The following is a 22,177-nucleotide window of genomic DNA, read 5'->3' as shown; positions in this document are numbered from 1 at the left end:
TCGCCAGACTCCGAGCAGTAGGCTGCAGAGCCGTGGGCAGGGGGTGGATGTGACTTTGACTGCTCAATGCCATGTGCCAGAGGATTAGTGGCCTCCTCTTCAACTTTCACTCAGTCGCTGCCTTGCTGACCGCCTCATAACTGATACTGCGCTGTGTGACCGGAGGCAGCGAGAGAGTGCATCAGGGAAGTGACTCTTAAAAAACCGCTGGCTCGAAGAAGATAGGTACACTTCGCTTCGCATTAGAAGGGTGTCAGGACAACACTTTAGATTTTAAAGCCCATGAAACAGGATTCGATTTTTCTTATCTTCTCTCGCTCCATCCTTTCTTCTTCTTTTCAGATTGTGTGCCTCCCCTGTTTATTTTCTCCAGTGGAATTATGCAAGTAGAAACAGAGTAGCTCAGTGATTTTAGTTCCGCCCGAAAACATATGTTATGTATTTATATTAATGGGGAAGGTGTCATTATACAAAAGTACAACAAATTGTGACCACCACGTTTATCCATTCTGTGGCAGTAAACACACACTCAGTCTTGTCTTCATGGTTTAAAGGGACATTACATAGACTTCTACTACTACTACCCTAAACCAAAACGTATCAAAACGTAACATATGTTCATCTAAAAATGTAATGAGTTACATCATGGGGACATGATTTCTGTCCCCATAAAGAAAGTGTGTGTGCATACAGTGATTGGGGGCACTAAACCCTTCAGCCCTTAAGAAGCAGTTCAGCCATGGATTTGAAGGAGGAGTTGCTCCTGTTCCTTAACTCAGACTGGCAACATTCCTCTCCCAAGCCCACGACTCATACCAGCTCCCCAATTAAAATTGGCCATAACTATAACGGACATCCTAGAGTTAAAATGACATTATGCCGCGTCCCATCTTAAAACTAATCCAACACCCACATAAGGCTTTGTTCTGTGTCTGCACACTGATTTGGGAGCCTTCTGGGAAATTAGGAATCACACTCTGCCTGTAGGGTTTGGACTGGGAAAATAAATCAGAATCTGAAAAGCCAGAGTTCCGAAAGGAAATATATAGGCATCGTTCAACCATTAAATGAACATTGCACAACCTCCATAGTGAAAGACTGAAATTGTTTACCTTCCTTAATGAGAGCCTGCTTTACAGGCAGTGAGAAATGACCATCAACTTTCCAAGCAGTACAGAGGGTACTACGTAACCTTCAGGGTCTTGCTATTTGAGCAGCTGAGTTTGGAATATCAGTTTGGCAAAGAAGGTTTTGGTTCAGTAGGTTTCGTAGCGTTGGACACTTGTCCTTTGGACTGTTTGCTTTAAAACGCTTGGCAAGGATTGTGTAGTTTTCAGGCACTTGTGTTTTGGACAATTCACACATGATTGATTGCCTTTTGGGCAGTTTGGCAAAGGCAATCTATCTTTCAGGTAGATTAGGGACTGTGTAGGCACTGGTGGGCACTTGTTTTTCATGCACTATGCTGTGCAGAGTTAGGGTAGGACGCTTTGACAAGAACAGCCTGTCTGTCAGGAAACTGATAAAACAGCCTACCTTTCTGGCAATTTGGTGAGGACAGCTCTGTAAAGTTGTCGCTGGACACTTGCAGGCTCAGGACCACACGGATGGACGAAGGGGTGGACAGCTGTGAGAACGAAGCCCTGCTGATAAAGATCCTGCAGCTGGGATGGCAGCTCCCGCACCGAGGATAGACACAGAGTGGACGTCCCATCTGCCAGAGGACACAAAGAGATAGAGAGACAGAGAGAGATGAGCCAGACGTGAGATAACACAATGGAGCGTGACATGTGGTCACACTACTGGTGGGTGAATTCCTGGTGGAGATCTCATATCCAGGCACGCTGCATCCGACAATATTACTGGCTGCATTCCAATGCTAAGACTAGAAAATCCCTACTCATTTAGCCTAGTCTTTTCCCATCAGCAAACCCATTAAACAGGGATAAACAAGCTTCTGTTTCCCGATGTAAAAATGTGTTGAATGATTCTTTTGAAGAGTTGCCGCTGAAGAACGGCGCCCAAATATTAGCTGAGGATTGAAAAGGCATTGGATGGAACTAGGAGACGGCGCATGATTTATGGATTATCTCTCAAGCGTAAATGAGAAGTGAGAGAGAGCTTGATTTTTCTGAATTGGAAGCTGGCCATACAGTTCACAGCGTAGGACACTCTAACACATCCCTCTGTTTTGTATTCCGACTGCAGAAATTACACTGCGTTGTTGATGCAAGAGGCAATGGGGGGAAAAAAAACAAAAAACGCTGCGATTGTTTTAGCAATTAGAGTCATGCCGATGGCTTTCTATCCTTGTCTATGATTTAATGGGCCTGGATGAAAATCCAATTAAACATGATTGTTTAGCACGACGTGAGGCCAGAGCCTTTTATACCGGGCTTTGATACTCTTCTCGGCAGGATTGACGAGGCCAATCGCAAACCCTCTACTGGCATTAATGAGCTGTGTTTGATAGACTGACCAGGTATATTGACCAAGAAGAAGTGGAGTTAAAGTGGGGGGGTGGGTCGAGGGTTGTTTTTAGGTCAGTCCCAAGTGAGAAAGACAGGGCATGTAAAAAAAAAAAAAAACAGGCAGAAAGTGTCAGGCGCTTCACGGAGCCACCCAGCTGTGCAACAACACGTCCAAAAAGCAGAATCAAAGACAGCCATATGCTAATGAGAGAGACAGACAGAACAAGAGAGAAAGACAGAGAGAGAGAGAGACAGAGAGAGATGTGAATGGGCCAAGACTTTGGCGGGCGCTGTGCTCCCAGGGCACCGTTCCCAAAACCGTAGCATTTTAAACGAGTCCAAACAGCTGGCCGACTCCAATCCGTTCCAAGATCAACACGCGAAAGGACGGCCCTGGCTTCTCCCCCCTCACACTGCAAGTCACGTGTGGATGGTGTGGTGAAAGGGCATGGCTGGCAACAGGGGACACTGGCCATTGCCTTAGAGAGCCTGAGAAAGTTTCCTGAGGTCAGCTGTTTCAAAATGAAGGTCAAGAGGTTATGGCTGACCTTTCCTTCAGTTTCTCAAATGCTCTATATGCCTGTAAACAATGTTTTATGCATGGTTCTTGGCTTGAACATGTGGCTCTGGCTCTGTTATGACAAGACTCTTAAACTTTAAAAATGGGTTCTTTACACAATAATTTACTCTGGGAGTTTCTTTAGGTTTCTTCAGTTTCGCAATCATGTGAACTATGCCGAGGCATGCTAGCATAATAGAAATCAACATTTCCAGAGAGCAGAAAAAACTATTGGCCCAAAAGTGGCCCAAATATGGCACACCTGCAGTTCTCTTATGGCCCACAATTGGCATGAAATGACGGTGTTGCCAGTCAACATGTGCCATACCCCAAGTCAAGCCCGGCTCATGACATTTGACCCATATCCAGTCCACACAACACTTGCCATACCATGAGTCAAAACTGAGACAGACTTGCCCCAAATATGTCCGCCATCTGGGTTGCTTGAAGACCTAAAAGAGGGTCTCCTAAGGCACTGCTCTAAAGAACTTGGCACCTTTATTTTTTAAGAGTGTGGCCTCTGTGAGTAATCTAAGTTAATGTGAATGCTCTTTACGCAGCCTGACTCCAAGGGTCGATAAACAAATCACAGAAATGTACCATTTTAGCACGGGACATCAATTTCACATCCGTCTGGTCCTGTGATCTTCCACGGAAGAGTGAATTGGGAAACTGTGCAGAATTGGGTGGATAGGTGAAAGGCATGAGAGAGAGAGAGAGAGAGAGAGAGAGAGAGAGACAGGGAGGGAGGCAAAAGGCAGATAGAAAAGAAACAGCTGATTCCAGCAGGATCTGGGCCCTGTCTTAGCCCGGCATAATTCCAAAGCTCCATTGTAAAAGCGCATCGGAAACGAAAGAAAGGCCCCTTTAGGCAAATTGTTGGCCAGGCTAAAAATATCTCAGGATTTCTCAATCACGTTCTCTTCCCCTTCTTGTCCTACCATGAAAACACTCCATGACGTCCGCGAGTTAGAGGCTAGAAATGGGAGTGACACTGAAATGGCTTTGAAAAACCTTTGTCAGGTTGGCTTTGGTTTAATTAAACCTGTTCTGTCTGATCTGAACGATGATCAGATGGCTGTCTAACAATGAATACAATATAAAGTTGATATGGATATACCTAGCGTCAACGTATTTCGGTGGCGTTCATATCTCACAGCAGGCAACTGGACAAAAAACCATTTCTAATTACGGTGGTAGACCACTTTTTAAGGCCTTCTGTTCTGCTCCTGAAGGCCTAACCAATGGAAAAGCCCCCTTGGCTGTATTTACCCAGATACCGAGGGCGGGAAAAAGTCCTTCCTGTTGGAAACAGGAATTTAACTCGTAAACAGACAGCACCATGAAATCAAATTGAGCTAATCTTCAACAAGCTCCAAATCAAAAATTTTTCGGCACAATATCCATGAGCTAAAGGTTGTAAAAGGAAGACATTCACAAATAACTGGAGAAAAATGTTCCTTTTCCTCAGTCGGGTGTTCCTGAGTATAATTAATCCTGGTCTGTTTGATTTATATATATATATATATATATATATATATATATATTCTTTTTGCCTTTTTGGTGTGCAAACAGAGTCTCCCCAGGGGCCGCATGCCGTGTTTGCTGTTGGTTCGGCAGAGTCGGAGGATATTAACTCGCACCGTGCACTCTCACATTGGGTGGAATGAATAAGGAATGGTTTTCATTACATGCCACTGGGATAACAGCCACAGGGCACTCGCTTAAGTTGGCCTTAATCGCTGTGAGAACTCCCACTGAAATGTGAACCCCCGCTCTGTCTCTCTCTATCCTTTTAGCTCTCCTCATCTCTCTTGCTAGCTAACGCTAATGTTTTTAATGCTAATGCTGCTTGTCCTGCTTTTCCTGACAGATCAGGATCCCTCAGAATATGGGAGAGCTGGGTCAGGAATTTATTTTTCAAATGTAAACACTACACTTCTCCTCTGAGGAAACACGCTAAATGCTAATCACTAACAAGGTCAGGCTAGTGCTAGCTTAAACTTTCATAATGTCAGCCCTGAGTTAGTAAAAGTTTATTACCTTAAAAACGGCCTCTGAAGAAAACGATAACAGCTGTAACCTTTGCTTATAAGACATAAGACCGGGAGAAGAGAAAAGTAAATTACAAAGCAGTCTCCAGTCATCCCCTGGAGACTGTTAATAAGAAATGTAATTATTTTTTCATTTACTTTTAGATGCTATTCATTGAAGTGGAGCGGGAAATTACTGAAGGCATAAAAGGACAAAACCTGTTATGAGGCTTTTTTCTCCTGCCTCTTGTAATTTTTATAATACAACTTGCGCCCCATGAACTACCACTTCATAAACACACAGGAATTCAGCTTTCAAAGGGCCCTTATTATGGAAAACTGATTCTCCTTGCTTTTTCAAAATAAAATTTGACATAGTATGTAAATATACACAATAAAAGTTTTCTTTATTATAAAAAACATTGATAATTAAAGAGCAACCACACTGTAGCTTCAGCTAATTCTACATCTGTTTGGATTTTGAAAAATACTCTGAAGTAGGAGGGGCCTTCCAAAGGTCATTGTAGTAGAGGGAGGGGCTATTCCGTGTTTTTTGAAAACGTTCATGTTGTGAGAAGAACATGTTGCAAGAAAAATATATATTCTCCCGTATGAGCATGGCATGAGGAGGGCATTATCAGGGGACGGGAACACTAGATAGCACTAATTTGCATACTGTGATGTGCCATTGTGATGTCACATAAATCAATCACCATACATCTCCCTCTGAAGAGGTTTAGCTCCACCCACTAGTGCTGAAGTTATACAGTGTTTCAGTCCAGAGATTTGAAGGAGCCTCAACACAAGGCAGTCACAACAGAGCTCATTTACATAGAACAGCCTTAAAGGCACAGTGACCAATAATAATTCAAAATGAGTTTGTGTGTGATTCATTTAAAAAAATTTTAAAAAATAAAATTACAAAACAAAATTACAACAAACGGGAAAATCCGTTAAAAAATCATTAGCCAATGACTGATTAGATCTAATCTGTGGTTTCCTCATTGTTAATCCCTGTACCCACTCTTCTGAGCCAAAACTGGGAGCGTTTTTAAAAATAACTGAGTAAATATGAAATAAGGCTGAGGGGAAATAAGTGGGGGAGCCGTGCCGCTGCCGCTGGGGGACATGGTTCAATCCGATTTGCGCAGAGCCTTGAGAGGAAGGCATTGGAGCAATAAAAGACTGCTCGGGATAAATGTGGAACATCGTAATGCAAGGGAAAAGAAGAGCACTGGCGCTTACAGACCTGCTTACTTCACAACGGCACTAATAACACGATTTATACAGCGCAAAAGGCCCTTCGTCTGAGATTAGAACCCCAAACTGAGAACAGTAAGGAACGTCTAGAACAGCCTTTATGGCTCACTATAAGGCCTGCTTGGACACCGCAGTGGAACACAGCTATATTTAAGGCTGGAATATATATAAATAAATAAATGAAATAAGAAATATGCCCAGAGCGATGCACCAATTAAGGACCAAGGTTAGAGTCAGGGTTAAGATCAACTTGAAATGCGATCAGCACTTCGTAGTTCAGGGGTGATCACATCTCAACACCACTTCACAGAAGTGTACACTGAGTCCCCTGCTGATTCTTAATTATGGCCGTATTTAATCTCAGTTTTAAAGCCTTCAGTTCAGCTCCTGAAGGCCTGGTCCATTCTAAAGTTAATTTGGCTTTACCTACCTAGATATTGTGGGAACACATGAATTGGACCATGGGATTTGGGTTTGTTTAAGGATTACTTTGGGGGTGACAAACACCCCGATTTTGCATAATTTAACCCTTTAAAAACCAGCACAGTAACATTAGGCTTTATTGCAAAGCCTAGTGATTTTATTTAATAAAAAAAGAATAAAAGTGACAGATACATTTTTTTGGAAGTCATTAGCCCTCCTCTGAGGGTCTTGAGTAGGCCCAGAAAGCCTTGAGGGGTCTCCACTGTAAATATTACATATGAAATGGAGCTGAATATATGGAGCCTGGTGTTAAAATATATGCTGTATGAAATATCGGCCGTGGAGCTGTGCTGTTGGTGTGTGTGTGTGTGTAAGGCTGGCTCTTGTCATTAGTAGTCATTGCTCACTGTGGGCACATGAGCCTGGGGGCACAGCCGCATGTGTTAATTACCTCACTAATGACCCTGTGTGAGAGCCGCCTGCTGGGGCCTGCACCTACCGCTCCATCTCCAAATCTCTCGCCTTCTCTTCCTCTACTGTAGCTACCTTTCACTTTCCCTCCTTTCTACTGTATACTCTACACTCCCCAGTGCCTCATCTGATCTCACAAATGCTATCCCAGTCTAGGGAAAGCCTTCAAATGCCCCAAAGAAAATTGTCCACATCTGGATGCAGCCAACTGTGAGATTTCTATTTGCTTCTAAAGTCCTTTTATCATCTATAAACTACTACATGTGGACAATATTGTGATACCTTATCATTGCTGTGATTAATTACATCAGAATATATATTAAATATGTATTTAATGGGTGTTAGCAGTGCATTTATCTAAGGCAGATTCAGATTAAGTAAATAGAGCCTACAGCCAGGGTACAGTAACTGCATAATCTGCATAGTAACATGCAGCTGATTGGTTCTTGGCCTATTATGACATCATCAACTGCAACTGACAACATCTTCATATTAACCAAACATACACTACATGTCCGTAAGTTTGAAGATAGACTTTAAATGACTTAACATAGCCTCTTCTCCACAGTGGAACAAAGGTTCAGGGTCTTAATGAAACGTGTGAATTGCTTTGGCCAAAACACCACAAGGAACAAACCCCGCAGTAGCGTTCTCCCACTGTGTAAACAGCCCTGTTCTGAACGTCTGGTTTCGGCGCTTGTTCCTTTAAATGATAATGAGCCGCTCGCTGCTCACCCCAACCCCGAGTGCACAGATGTGAAGAGCTAGGAGCAGAAGCTTTGGTTTTTATCTGTTTTTATTTCTTATTTCTCTGCACTTGTTGTGTCTCACATGAACTTGGGTCCATTCCTGTACCACTTTTGGCACTTACAGCTCAGTTACTGCCCTGGCATGTGTTGTGTGGAGCACTCGTAGACCAAAGAGTCAAGGCAGCCAGACTTACCCTGAGTCAATTCTGGAATTCAAAGCCAATATTGGGCCGTAACAGAGCTGTAGATGTGGGCACATTTCGGGCCAAATCTTCCCTGCAATCAGGGTTGTAGCTGGAACAGAATGTTACCATGCTGTAGTTTAGTATTGTTTACGGAGACACACACTGTGATGTTCACTATGCAGGAAGCTTTGAGCGATGAGTGGAGATACATGTTCTTTTCATTACAAAGGAAACTCATTTCACTGAAATGCATTAGGTTCATTAAGTAGGCCATTTCAGCGCAGGTCATTGCTGTATGTTAAAAGCACTAAACATTTCCCAGGTTATAAAAGGAACAAGACTACGGCTGAAGCACTATTTTTTTTAGTCCCGTCTCCAAAGCAGAAATGTAGCACATGATGAGTGCTCCCACAGAAGAAAAAGCTCCTATAAAAAGCATTCAAATAACTGGAAATATGACTTCATTCTTGTCCCAAAAGCCTCAAACACTCAAATACATTCCCTGAGTCTTTTCTATGGCTTTCCCAATTGTTTTTAAAGGATTCGTATTAGGGATTTTGCGTCCTCCGTGGCTACTTTGTCAGAATGTAATCAATCTACTGGCTGCAAGCGAACAAGCTTTCTTGATTTTCTTTAATCGTACAGTTCTGTCAGAAGTGTTTGGTCGACAAAGATAATTCCAACCTGATTGGTGTCATTTAAACAAACCTTCTCGAGTATTTAGTGTTTTTTTCTTGTCTTTGTTTTTGTGTGCACTCTCCAAATTATTTGAATTCCAGCGTTAAAAAGATCGTTTTCTTAGTTTTTACTCAGTGCTCTTATATGTCTACGTTTGTTGTGTCTATTTAACCTCATCTTTGCGCTCTCGCATAAACTTGCGTCCAGTGCTGTGTCATTTTTGACACTCAGTTACTGCCCTGGCATGTGTTGTGTGGGCCACTCGTGGGCAGCCGGACTTTCCCTGAGTCAGTTCTGGAATTCAAAGCCAAAATTGGGCCAAAATAACAGAGCTGTAGATTTGGGCCAGGTTTCGGGCCAAATCTTCACTGCAATCAGGGTTGTAGCTGGAACAGAATGTAGTTTAGTTTTGTTTACGGAGACACACACTGAGATGTTCACTATGCAGGAAGCTTTGAGCGATGAGTGGAGATACATGTCCTTTTCATTACAAAGGAAACTCATTTCACGGAAATCCATTAGGTTCATTAGGTAGGCCATTTCAGAATCGGTGGTGGAGAATGCCTGTGATGGACTGGCGCTCTGTCCAGGGTGTGTAGTGGGATGAAACAGTTGGAGAACGTCACCAGAGGCGGGGAAACGAGATTGCAATGTTTTAAGCAACATATATTGAACCCTTGAAAGGGCACAAGGGAAAAGAAAGCAAGGGAACCAACCGCAGTTTGGGCTTGGTTTATAGCAGAACTGGCAGAGTCTTTATCCTTCGGCCTAAAACAATTCCTGATGTTGGATAATGCACTGCATTATAAACCGCAACACACCAACCAACATGCTCTCAAACCCACCCCCACCCACAAAACACACCATATTTACAACCCCAACAACCCCTACATAACCCCAAACTAACAGAAGCGTGGCCGCTGAGCATACTGGGAGCTCCCTGAGCAAGCTCCCCAGCCCATCCCATATTCTACACTGGACGAAAAATAGGACGCTCTGGAGCTTACGGTCAACACACTTAATGTCAACATTCAGCTAGAGGCCCATGGTGCAACTGACCTGCAGTTTGGGGAGCGATAGAGTATCTTTAGAATGAGTTGGAGAGATGTTTGTGATCAGGAACGCCATCAAAATATAGCCTTTAAAGCCTTTCCCAAAGAGTAGAAGCTTAACCTCAGGCAAATCACTGAAGCCACCTATAAATACCCCTTGATTTCAGGCGACACGTCGGTTGTGGCGTCTCGTCGTTTGCTTGCCTGTGTTCACACGTCAGTTGTTGGATTATCCCAAATCAGGGAACGCATCCTAACACTTAAGCCTTCTGTTCCTTAGAATTCCTCTCGTCTAATGGCAGCTTCCTTTGTGCGTTCGCCACTCAACACACAAAGACGTTACATTTCCAGTGACATTTCATACTTGAGAAGTGTGAATTGGTAATGGCCTTAAAAGAAAGCGTTTACGCACAGACGAGGTGCACACCAGCGCTCGTTTCAGATTCCCTCCAGTTCCCGTGGTGAATTTATGCTGGATCCAGACGCCATTGCGGAACTAATGATTGCTGTAATCAAGACTACAATCAGGCTTATACTGTTCATGCAGAAAAACGGGCTCGATTCGAAAGCGTAAAAATAATTGAGACCATTAACGCTGGTCAATTCTAAGCCTTTCTTCTACCGTTTTTAATCACAGGGATCTTTGGCACACTTGTTGGCTCTTTTTATTCCCATTCGTGATTTGCAAAGACCTGATTGGTTTATGATAGAGGCCCTTTGTTAAGGGTTGGACACCTAACACAGCGTAATCACTATTAGATCTGATTTTGGCTGAGGAAGTGTAAAAGTTGTTCTGATGACTGGTGCAGCAAGAAAACACGAAACAAAGAAGCCACCCCTTTAAAAAGTAGATTTCTAGGAACTAAAGGAAACCCTACGTTATTTGAAAGTGGGAATCAAAGGGAAATAACACTGACATTCATTGTTCAGCGAGTCATCACAGTCATTCAGAGGTTTGATATGAAATGCTCTGTTGTAGAAAAACTCCACCACTCAGAATTGTCCCCAATGAACAATGGTGGTGAATGGAACCAGACGTCGGAAGCAGCCAACCAGAATGTTGTTACAAGAACTGGTTAAGGATATGTTGCGTGATACTCCATCCATCCATCCATTTTCTGTAACCGCTTATCCAATTTAGGGTCGCAGGGGGTCCAGAGCCTACCTGGAATCATTGGGCACAAGGCAGGAATACACCCTAGAGGGGGCGCCAGTCCTTCACAGGGCAACACAGACACACACACACACACACACACCTACGGACACTTTTGAGTAGCAAATCCGCACACCCGGAGGAAACCCACGCGGACACAAGGAGAACACACCACACTCCTCACAGACAGTCACCCGGAGGAAACCCACGCAGACACAGAGAGAACACACCACGCTCCTCACAGACAGTCACCCGGAGGAAACCCACGCAGACACAGAGAGAACACACCACGCTCCTCACAGACAGTCACCCGGAGCGGGAACCGAACCCACAACCTCCAGGCCCCTGGAGCTGTGTGACTGCGACACTACCTGCTGCGCCACCATGTCCCCCCGTTGTGTGATACTGCAGAAATTATTTTGATCTTTTGGTCTAAATTCATTTCAATCACCAAGAATAAATAATAATAATGGTTAAGTATGGTGTCGTTCACAGTAGTGACTTATTCCTTTTTAACATTTATATATTTTACCATTATTCACATTAAAACAGCACTTAATATTTGTGGATAGTAAACAAAATGGCTGCATTTGTTATACTGTGATGTCTGGTTCCATTCGCCACCACTGCAGTAAAAAAAAAAAAAAAAAAGTAAATTTTTTTACAATTACACATCAAAAATATAACACTTAGACTGAGAAAAAAGTCCAATTCTTTATGAATCCCATGGTTCTACATGTGTTCCTTTAAAGTACAATCCATTTTAAAGTTCCTAAGTGGTTCTTGCGCAAACAAACAAACAAATAAATAAATAAATAAATAAATAAATGAATGGGCAGCGTGTTGTGTATTGTTGTATTCACAATAGAATAATTAAGAATAAATACATCTCTCTTAGGGTGCATTCAGACTTTTATTTTATTACCATAGGTCACCTCACACTTCCTGTAGCTGTTTGTGAAGTTATTAACTCAAGCATCTGGTTGAACCCTTGGAGCTAGGTCAGAGACATTTGAAAAAAAATTGCTGTCAGGAGTCAGAAGGGTGCAAATTGCTGATGGCTCCTTACACAGACTTTGTTATTTTCTCTTTCCCGGGCTCTCCATAAAGCCCAGCCGCCTTCATCCCACTGACCTTTGGATAAAAAGGGATACTTATCTCTCTAATGAATATAATGCATTTCAATGCACTTTCGCCTGGAAAATGCCTGGAGAAGGACAAGATGCTCCTCGCACTCCAACAGCTCATAAAACAGGCCTCGCTTTTAATAAACAGCTCTCTGAGAAAAACAGATTTGTGTTCCGAAGGGTTTTTTAAATGAGGAAAATTAAGAGCCAGTTCCCGACTTCCACATTAAGGCTACGTCCAGAGTAAACGAGATTAATTACACCCTGATGTTTTATGAGTGGGTGGCGCAGCAAGTCACACAGCTCCAGGGACCTGGAGGTTGTGGGTTCAAGTCCTGCTTCGGGTGACTGTCTGTGAGGAGTGTGGTGTGTTCTCCCCGTGTCCGCGTGGGTTTCCTCCAGGTGACTGTCTGTGAGGAGTGTGGTGTGTTCTCCCTGTGTCTGCGTGGGTTTCCTCCGGGTGCTCCGGTTTCTTCCCACAGTTCAAAAACACATGTTGGTAGGTGGATTGGAGACTCAAAAGTGTCCGTATGTGTGAGTGTGAGTGAATGTGTGTGTGTCTGTGTTGCCCTGTGAAGGACTGGCGCCCCCTCCAGGGTGTATTCCTGCCTTGCGCCCAATGATTCCAGGTAGGCTCTGGACCCACTGCGACCCTGAAGTGGATAAGGGTTACAGATAATGAATGAATGAATGAATGAATGTTTTATGAGTGCTAACTTTTAGAACATAGGCATTGAAACAGTGGGGCAGGAGTGTGTGGGGGTAGGGGTAGGGGTAGGTAGCAGAGGTGAGAGACTTTAAATATTCAAACAGATCTGTCATAAAACTTAATTTTCATAGTTTCATTCTGATGTTTCCTTAATTTTTCACTAATTTAGTAACACAAGTCTATTTTATTTTAATTTTTTTATCAACTAGTGTTGGTGAAGAAATGCATCTTAATGAAGTTTGGGCTGCTGCAGAATCCCTTTATGAGGAAATAAAGCCCCCCAGGACCGGAGTGTGTTCTGTTCATATGAGCAGATCAGAGAAGCTCTTATCATAATGTGCTGCTTTTTATTTTATTTTATTTTATTTTATTAGATAACGACACATAATTAAAGTCCTGGAAATAATTGTGGTGCATAAAAATGGAGGATACATCTAAATTTAAGATAATTATTTTTGCACCAAAAATTAGTCAGTGGAAATGTTACCACAAATAAATGTAAATTTACACATCTATTATAAATGCCACTTAATTTCTGATCATTACCACGACACAATGACTAGCGTGCTTTAAAACAACATAGAAATACAAAGCTCATAATGCAGCCTGAGCAGTATTTATAAAATTAAATTAAATACAGTGTTTATAATATAAAATCCATACCCTAACAACAATAAAACAACATGTATTATCTAAAATTCCCTTTGGCCAAGCCCCGTCTACAAACCCCGTATGGGCACTGCCCGGCTTTGTGTGAAGTCCGCTGCCTTAAGCAGAAAATGGACAATTTCAAGCTCTGGCAGTTTCAAGCACATGGCTAAGTTCCCCCTGCGATCCCCCGACTTCCGTCTGTCTGCGCTTTGTGCCGTATGCCATCATCCCTGGGGTCCTTCATTTGCCCCATTGCGCTAATTCCCTCTTTCCTCCTTTCCTTGCTATGTCCTACAGGCGGATTTTCCCAAGAAAACGCCAAGAAATGGAAGCAGCTACGGTACCCCAGAGACCCAATCAGCCTTAGTCTTAGCGGAGCGTTATGGGCTCACTTAAGTCCTCTTGCATATCTCTGAATATCTTTGGGAATTCACTCACTGGCAACTGTGCTCTGAAGTTCCTGACATTAAAAGCACAAGATATTTATTGTGTATTACCCTGAATACATCACAGAAAGCCAGTGTACATGAAGGTTAATAGCACAGCTTAAGTAAGAATGCTAATGTTACAGCAAGGAAGGACAGACAGGGACCATCAGATCATGCTAACTGCAGCTGTCTTTTATTGGTAGTCACGTTACTGTTAGCATCTATGTTCAAACATGTTTTGCTAACAGTTTTATTAGCTGTTCTCTTGCTATAATATCCAACATGTGCCACTCAAATATATTATACAACTACAGAGAATCCAAGTGGTGTCAAAATATCATTACCGCTAACCCAGCTAAAAGATCCATATTTTAAAATTAAGCTGCAAAAATAAACCAGTTTTTAGTAATTGTCTTTGTGATGTCACAATTAATCAACATATTAACTTGTGTCTTTTCATGTTGAATTAGTTTAGCTCCGCCCTTTTCTTTTGCAGTTTTTAGAGAGACTTTCAAGCTTAGCCATTTCTTTTAGCATGTAGCATGTTTCGTCTAATGGAGATGCTGGAAAATGAATTCCGGCTGTAATGTGGTTCATAAACCCACACAAACATCATAAGTGGACCTTGGCTCAAAACTAAAATGCAAGACTGGCTCCAAGAACACTCCACACCAACAGTGAAATCTGACAGTGCCCTGTGCTTCCTGGAACCTGGTCCTCCGGCAACAAAGAGCCGGGGAGCCTAATGGAGAGTAGCACAAGTGATTTGTTTTGCAGGTAAAAAGGTCTATTAATAGCCACTCTGTGGAATTCAGCCACGTATTTGCTTGACAGGATATCTCAGACGCTGGTTTTACCCAGGAGTCCGCTGACGGCCCTGTTGCTTGGAGACGGCTCCAGAAAGACAAGCTGGGGCTAAATGGGGAGGCTTGTTCATCAGCGTTATTCCTCCCTTCACATTGATGAGCTTTCTGAAAACGGGGCGCTGTTACCATGCCTTTGTCGTGCGGCCTTTAATGATTCCTAGGCTCCAGGCATACCTCCTCTAACAATCAAGTGCTATTCAAGCACAGCCGCCAATCACGCCTTCCATGCCACCTGAATCAATTTGATGCATTCTGATTACAGACTTTCTGACATCGCGTTGGCATTGTGGTGGTCACTGCGTGTTGGGTCCAAGTGTAAAATAAGGCGCTGTCATCATTGTTATAGAGTTAATGTAGCAAAGATCAGCAGGTAAAGCCAGTGTTCCTCCAGAACCATGACATTATTACTGCCTGCTTGTTAATAAAAATATTTCTGGCGTCTTAAACATTATTCAGACGAGATCACTATAATTCGGAGAGTCAGAGATGGTTGGAATCAAAGGGATTTCAAATATTTGTATGATTTACTTGAATAATATATATTTATTAGATGCCTAGACATAATTAGACATAGGTAAACAACATTGAATCATGAATTCTGTCAAACTGAAATGGAGAAGGTAGTGAGTTTGCTGTTTTCGTAGACTACTGTGCTTCTTTGGGTGAGTACTAAACAATTTTTTTTTTAAAGCTAAATGCTAGTGTTCTCCCAGTGTCTGCGTGGGTTTCCTCCGGGTGACTGTCTGTGAGGAGTGTGGTGTGTTCTCCCTGTGTCTGCGTGGGTTTCCTCCGGGTGACTGTCTGTGAGGAGTGTGGTGTGTTCTCCTTGTGTCTGCGTGGGTTTCCTCCGGGTGACTGTCTGTGAGGAGTGTGGTGTGTTCTCACTGTGTCTGTGTGGGTTTCCTCCGGGTGACTGTCTGTGAGTTTTTTTTTTTAATGCCCCCTTCAGTGAGAGGAAAGCTAAACTTTATAGCCACACGTTTGCTGTGGTACGTTACTTGTGTAACCATATGGATTTCTGTCAGATTGAGACAATAAGGATCTAGCACTGGAAAAAATGTCCTTTTTTTATTTTGCATTTCTTTATTTTCTTCTAAATCCTTAGGTTTTAGCCTCTATGACTTATGTCCCTGTAATGTTCCATTCTGAGAAACCAATAGGTGCTGTATAAATAAAGCTAATAACCCTGGGTCCAGGTTTTTAAGAAGTAAAATGTCAGGAAAGGAAACGCTGGCCTCGGCCCAACCCTAGCGTTCCCCTGGGATCTGTAGTTTAAACAATCCTCTGAGAGCAAAGATAATCGTAACCAGAGAGCATGGGAGTGAGAAGCACTTTCAATGCAATTAACTCCCACGTGTCATTCCAGCATTCCAGTGTGAGAAGCATCCTCTACAGTTAACTCAAATATTTATGAAAAGAACGACGGAAAACCCTAAAAATAGTCGGCTACTTACAAGAAACGATTTCCTCTACCACGTGAAAGCCGCTAATGCTACGGCGGTAGTTATGTGTTATTTCTTCACAAACTAAGTCTTGAATAATGGGGCTCTGACTCATTAGTCAGGAATATTCTCTCCGTTAAAGCACAGTATTCCTGGGGGGAAACTGAATCAAAGGTCAGGAGACATGACAGCACTTTGCACAGTGACGGATGAGAGGTTTGAGGAAAAACATTTGGGTTGTTATCTTGAGCAGTTGGAAGATTCATTGTGTGCTACAAGAAATGGCTATAATATTTTTGGCTGATTCTTAAGACATTAACTACAATTGCTTTGAGAAACAGCTGTATGACTCTTACAAATAAATTCCACAGTGATCTAAGCATCTTTTCCTAACTTTCAGTGATGCCTCAGCCATCTGAGGCCATGGATCCGAGGGATAATCTTTCCTCTAATCTCAGTTCAAACACAGCCCTACGTTGCACAGCTTTCCTGGGTTTCCTCCTGGTGACTGTCTGTGAGGAGTGTGATGTGTTCTCTCTGTGTCTGCGAGGGTTTCCTCTGGGTGACTGTCTGTGAGGAGTGTGATGTGTTCTCTCTGTGTCTGCGAGGGTTTCCTCCGGGTGACTGTCTGTGAGGAGTGTGGAATGTTCTCCCTGTGTCCGCGTGGGTTTCCTCCGGATGACTGTTTGTGAGGAGTGTGGTGTGTTTTCCCAGTGTCTGCGTGGGTTTCCTCTGGGTGACTGTCTGTGAGGAGTGTGGTGTGTTCTCCCTGTGTTTGGTGGGTTTCCTCCGGGTGACTGTCTGTGAGGAGTGTGGTGTGTTCTCCCTGTGTTTGGTGGGTTTCCTCCGGGTGACTGTCTGTGAGGAGTGTGGTGTGTTCTCCCTGTGTCTGCGTGGGTTTCCTCCGGGTGCTCCGGTTTCCTCCCACAGTCCAAAAACACACGTTGGTAGGTGAATTGGCGACTCAAAAGTGTCCGTAGGAGTGAGTGAATGTGTGATTTTGCGTGTTGCCCTGTGAAGGACTGGCGCCCCCTACAGGGCGCCCAATGATTCCAGGTAGGCTCTGGACCCACCGCGGCCCTGAACTGGATAAGGGTTACAGATAATGAATGAATGAATGAATGAATGAATAAAGATTTAGAGTACGTTTACTGGTGGTTATGAATAGTTAAAACCCAGAGAACTGTGAAAAAGCAAGTTTTTTTTTTTTTAAAAGCCCCCTTCAGTGAGAGGAAAGCTAAACTTTATAGCCACAGGTTTGCTGTGGTACGTTACTTGTGTAACAATATGGATTTCTGTCAGATTGAGACAATAAGGATCTAACACTTCCAAAAGGGAAATTAACCCGTGCGTAATGCGCTATTCCCAATCGCCAGTCATCTCCTGACAGACGCGTGAAGGCCGCAGAACAACAGGTGGCGGATCGTCATGGAAACAGCTCCGCGATTCCAGCGTGGAGACGGATTCCATGGAAACCCTTCACAAGTCCAAAACTAACAACAAGTTAGGCGTGGAGAAATGAGGAATGGTGCCCTTCTTATCTAGTGCTTTTTGCATTTCTTCATTTGCTGCAATGAAATTGTTCTTGAACCAATCATATTTTTTTTTCTTTGCCTTGCTTGTCCACAGCTTCCAATTTTCATGCTCCCCCCTGAGCCGGACCGGTGAGATTTAAGTGGGTCATTTGTCAACATGTTCCAACATGAAATCAATGCTGAATGTACAATTACTTTTTCAAATGCAGTTGGATTTGCAGCCTGCCTCGCTGCCCAGGCATTTCCAGACGTGATTTACAGATGTAAATTGACTGAGTCTGTACTATACCTCCAAATGTTTTTTGAACACCTGCTTGTCCAGCAGTTCTTTTGAAATAAAGGGTATTAACAGGGGGGTAGTCGCCCTGTTCTTCAGCTTCTTCCGGGAAAAAGATGTCGACAACATGGTGGTGAAGATTTGCAAGCATTCAGGCACAGGCACAAAATCAGGTACGGATGTCAGGTGATTAGTCGTGGATCACAAACCTCGCTCAAACTCATCCCAAAAAGTACTCAGTGGTACTCCGTAGTTCCTCTGCTCTTGGGGGCTGTATACCTCTCACGCCAACTCTTGACATTGAGCACGACCTTAGGCTGAAGCAGAGAGATTTGTTTAAATTCCTTGACAAGTGAATTTGCCGATTTTACGTGGTGTCTACACACGTTTGGACATCAAGGAAACATCTGCACCAGATCTACACCCACTGACTTTGAATGTATTGAACATATACTGCATTTTTCTAGGTGAAGTAGTGCATATAGTTTGAATAAAAACGTCTGGCAATGACATCTCTGCTGGACACAATTTCTATTATGCCGAATGAAAGAGGCATAATGTGTGTCATACAGGATACTGTGATGTGCTCCCAGCAGGAAGCCCGTCTCTAGCCTCTCATTTCCACTAAAGCATTCATACTGTCTTGAGATGAAGGTGGAAAATAACCGTTGGGTTCTTCACTTAGCAACAACCGCGACTTCCTGGCGACTCCCCCCACTGCCTGAAGTTACCTCAGCTTCACTCGAACAGGTCTCAGTGAGTCAAGCCGAGCAGAGTGTTAGCGCATACGCTTCCTGACCAATCATAATCAAGAGCTGCGGATCAGCCATGGGGCAGCTGCATATGAGCCTTATGCTGCAGGTATTGGGCTTAGTTTCAGCAGCGTGAGATCTCTGGAGTAATGGAGCAAGATTCATCAAATTTGGGATGAGTTTGAGTACCATTCCTGAACTTAATGTTGTGAACTAGCCATCCGACATCAGAACCGGACCTCGGTGATGCCCTCGTGTGTTCTCAGCCTTCCAGTATCTATTCCTAAACCCTTATCAGAATAGTAAGAGTTGCTACGGCAAGGATCGATGTCCTTAAGTTCACCAAGTGTCCATCAGCTTGGAAGATTGGTCACCACCATAAAACAGATTCTCGTTTCCCATCAAGTCCAGCTGTTTTTCTTTTCCTGGACAAAAGCAAAGGAGCAGAACATGGTGTGAGTTCTCCAAACCCAGCTGTGCTCAGTCAAGTTGTATCTGGTTGCCTGCTTTTTGAAACATTTCTGATGACTATTCATAACTTTTGGGAAGCTAAAAAAATAACTGTCTGGGGTGTTTATTATGCATCCAGCATCAGTTTTGCATATGAGTGTGTGGCAGTCGTAACTCAGAGAATTCCCAAGCATGTGTTGTTGTTCCAGAAAGATAAAAAAAAAAAATACTTGCCTTTGCTATTATAATAAAATCAACCTGAAATCCAAACTGACCCTGTTTTTAACAAGTGCCTACATTTATTAAATATAAATCACACACTCAACCAGTCACTCACACACTTGTGGATAGTTTCACACAAAGCCAATCCACCTACCGACATGTGTCTTTGGATTGATGGTGGATGAGACACAGGGAGAAAGCACTGACCGAAAGACCGTGGCCCGAAACCCTTGAGATGTTTGACAGTCACACTACCTTCAATGTCACCTTGCTGCCCGAGGCATAATCATGTTTCTGTAATCTCCAGTCAAAATATAGCAACGAACTTCTAAACCATCAGAGTTTCACTGACATCACTGTGTATCAGCGGTCAACCGTGGCCAAAACTAGACCTCCATTTCATGTCATTTAAGGTCAAGAAGCCCAGCTAGGACCTGTATTCACAAGATCTACAACGTCTTGAACTTAGAGGAGCTTGCCCTCTGCCTAAATCTGAATGGCACTTGTTGATGATTAAAGCCTTCAGTTCGGATCCTGAAGACCTAAAGGTAGCAAATCTGGCATATGGCTGCGTCTATCTAGAAACCACAGAGAAATAAACCCTAATTTGACATTTAGTTTAGTTGGGAGTTTAACCCACTTGCTTCCAACCAAAAGTGAGCTCTAAAACAAGAGCATTGCTACAACAAAGTCCAAGATCCCTGACAAGTCCGTTAAAGGGCCGAGAAATGATCACTGCTCCCTAGAAGACGTCTGCAGGGCCTCTAGAAGGGCCTTGAATGTTCCCCTCTATTACAGATCCCTTTCACAGATGTAGCTCCATGCTATTAGCAAAACCTAGCAAATGTCTACCACCCCTCAATGTAACAAGTTCTGATAGGAATATTATCACACAACAGTGTGTGTGATTAGCTGGGAATGTGTGCAGAAATGAGTGAGGTGGATTAGCTCCATTTCAACTAGAATAGATCTAGCTGCGAATAGAATTTGCAAAGAAAAAAAAAAACACGGGCAGTTGTGTAGAACGCGTGGGCTCATCTTTATTCTGAAAATAACGTTCACTTCTCATTTGATTCCAGCAAACAAGAGGATGAGAGAGACACAGAGAGAGAGAGAGAGAGAGAGAGAGAGAGAGAGAGAGAGAGAGAGGTGTAGACAGAAAGAGTGAAGGGGGCTTTTGTTAAATCCATGCTGTCTTCTCCACTGCTGCAGATTTGGAGATTGCATTTAGACGTGATCAATAATGTTGTACTGGATAAGAGGAAGAGGACAATGAGAGACAGCAGGGATGTATGAGAGTGCTCTCCCTCTCGCTCTCTTTTGCTCACTCTCTGTCTATTTCTCTCTGTCTCACGTAGCGAAGAGCACACGCTCTGATGTAAAACACAAGCCTGTAATGACAGTCAGAGCCCAGGGCAAACACCCGCGAGCAGGTACATGAACGAAAGCAGCTTTCTGCAGAGGCGCCTGCCAGGAAAATCAAACTGAGAGGGGAAAGAACCATTCAACCTCTCGGCGTAAAACCGGGGTGATTCTTTAGTGCCTTTTTGCTTCGGAGACAAGGCCCAACGGCTGTAAGAATGCCCTGGAAAACCCAAGAAATGCTAAAAAAAACACCCTTCACTCAGAAGGCGACTAAAACGACCCTGCAGTGACACTGACGTGGTGGTGGTGTGTTAGTGTGTGTTGTGCTGGTGTAGAGTGGATCAGACACAGCAGTGCTGCTGGAGTTTTTAAACCCCTCAGTGTCTGGACTGAGAACAGTCCACCGACCAAAAACATCCAGCCGCCAGCGTCCTGTGTCACTGATGAAGGACTAGAGGACGAGCGACACACACTGTGCAGCGACAGATGAGCTACCTTCTCTGACTCTACATCTACAAGGTGGACCAACGAGGGAGGAGTGTCTCACAGAGTGGACAGAGAGTGGACACAGGGTTTAAAAACTCCAGCAGCACTGCTGTGTCTGATCCACTCTACACCAGCACAACACACACTAACACACCACCACCACGTCAGTGTCACTGCAGCGCTGAGAATGATCCACCACCACATCACACCTGCTCTGTGGGGGTCCTGAGCGCTGAAGAACAGGGTGAAAAAGAGGCTAACAAAGTATGCAGAGCAACACGTCTGTAACTGTAGTTCCACAAAGTGCATCTGTATGGTCAATGAAGCTAAAGGTTTTGAAAAAAAGAGATGTAGTGAGTGAAATAATCCAGATCTTTATCGCCTTTGAATTTTGCTTATGTTTTACACTGCGCCATTAATGCTAATGTTGCTAAAACTTGAAGGGAAGGGGGTAACAAAGTATGCAGAACAACAGATGAACAACAGTCTGTAATTGCAGAACAACAACGTGTTCCTGTATGGTAGGTGTAGCTGCTAATTTTTTTTTTTTGCTTGTTCATTTCCTCCAATGAAACCTGTGACTGGATGAAAAATGGCCGCCCACATGTGCGGGACCCACTGTGTGGTGAATAAAGCGGTTGTTCATTCAGGAACTACACAACAAACTGTGAAAGTCATGTAGTAGCTGCAGAATACGCCGCTAAATATGTGCATCTCACTCATACTCGTTTTTTTATAGCTCGTGATGGACTGTCCCACTTCAGAACGTTCTAGACTAGCTAGCTAACTCCGTGAGCTACAGATGAGATGGTGATGAAAGAGCAATGGAAAGC

At 43.5% G+C, this 22,177-nt stretch overlaps 1 protein-coding gene across 2 annotated transcripts in view; it reads right to left on the bottom strand.

Annotated features, from left to right (window-relative positions):
• LOC136666474 (raftlin-like) overlaps window positions 1-22,177 on the bottom strand; it is a 100,706-nt gene that overhangs the window by 51,765 nt on the left and 26,764 nt on the right. For both annotated transcript variants that reach the window (XM_066644663.1, XM_066644672.1), the window contains exon 3: window positions 1,537-1,714. In XM_066644663.1, coding sequence (XP_066500760.1) covers window positions 1,537-1,714 — 178 coding nt within the window. The remainder of the gene's footprint in view (window positions 1-1,536; window positions 1,715-22,177) is intronic.

The sequence above is a fragment of the Hoplias malabaricus genome, chromosome 1, assembly GCF_029633855.1.
Source record: "Hoplias malabaricus isolate fHopMal1 chromosome 1, fHopMal1.hap1, whole genome shotgun sequence".
In the NCBI taxonomy this organism is placed as follows: domain Eukaryota; kingdom Metazoa; phylum Chordata; class Actinopteri; order Characiformes; family Erythrinidae; genus Hoplias; species Hoplias malabaricus.
Note: the sequence above shows the minus strand (reverse complement) of the source record. Positions and strands in the feature narration are given on the sequence as shown.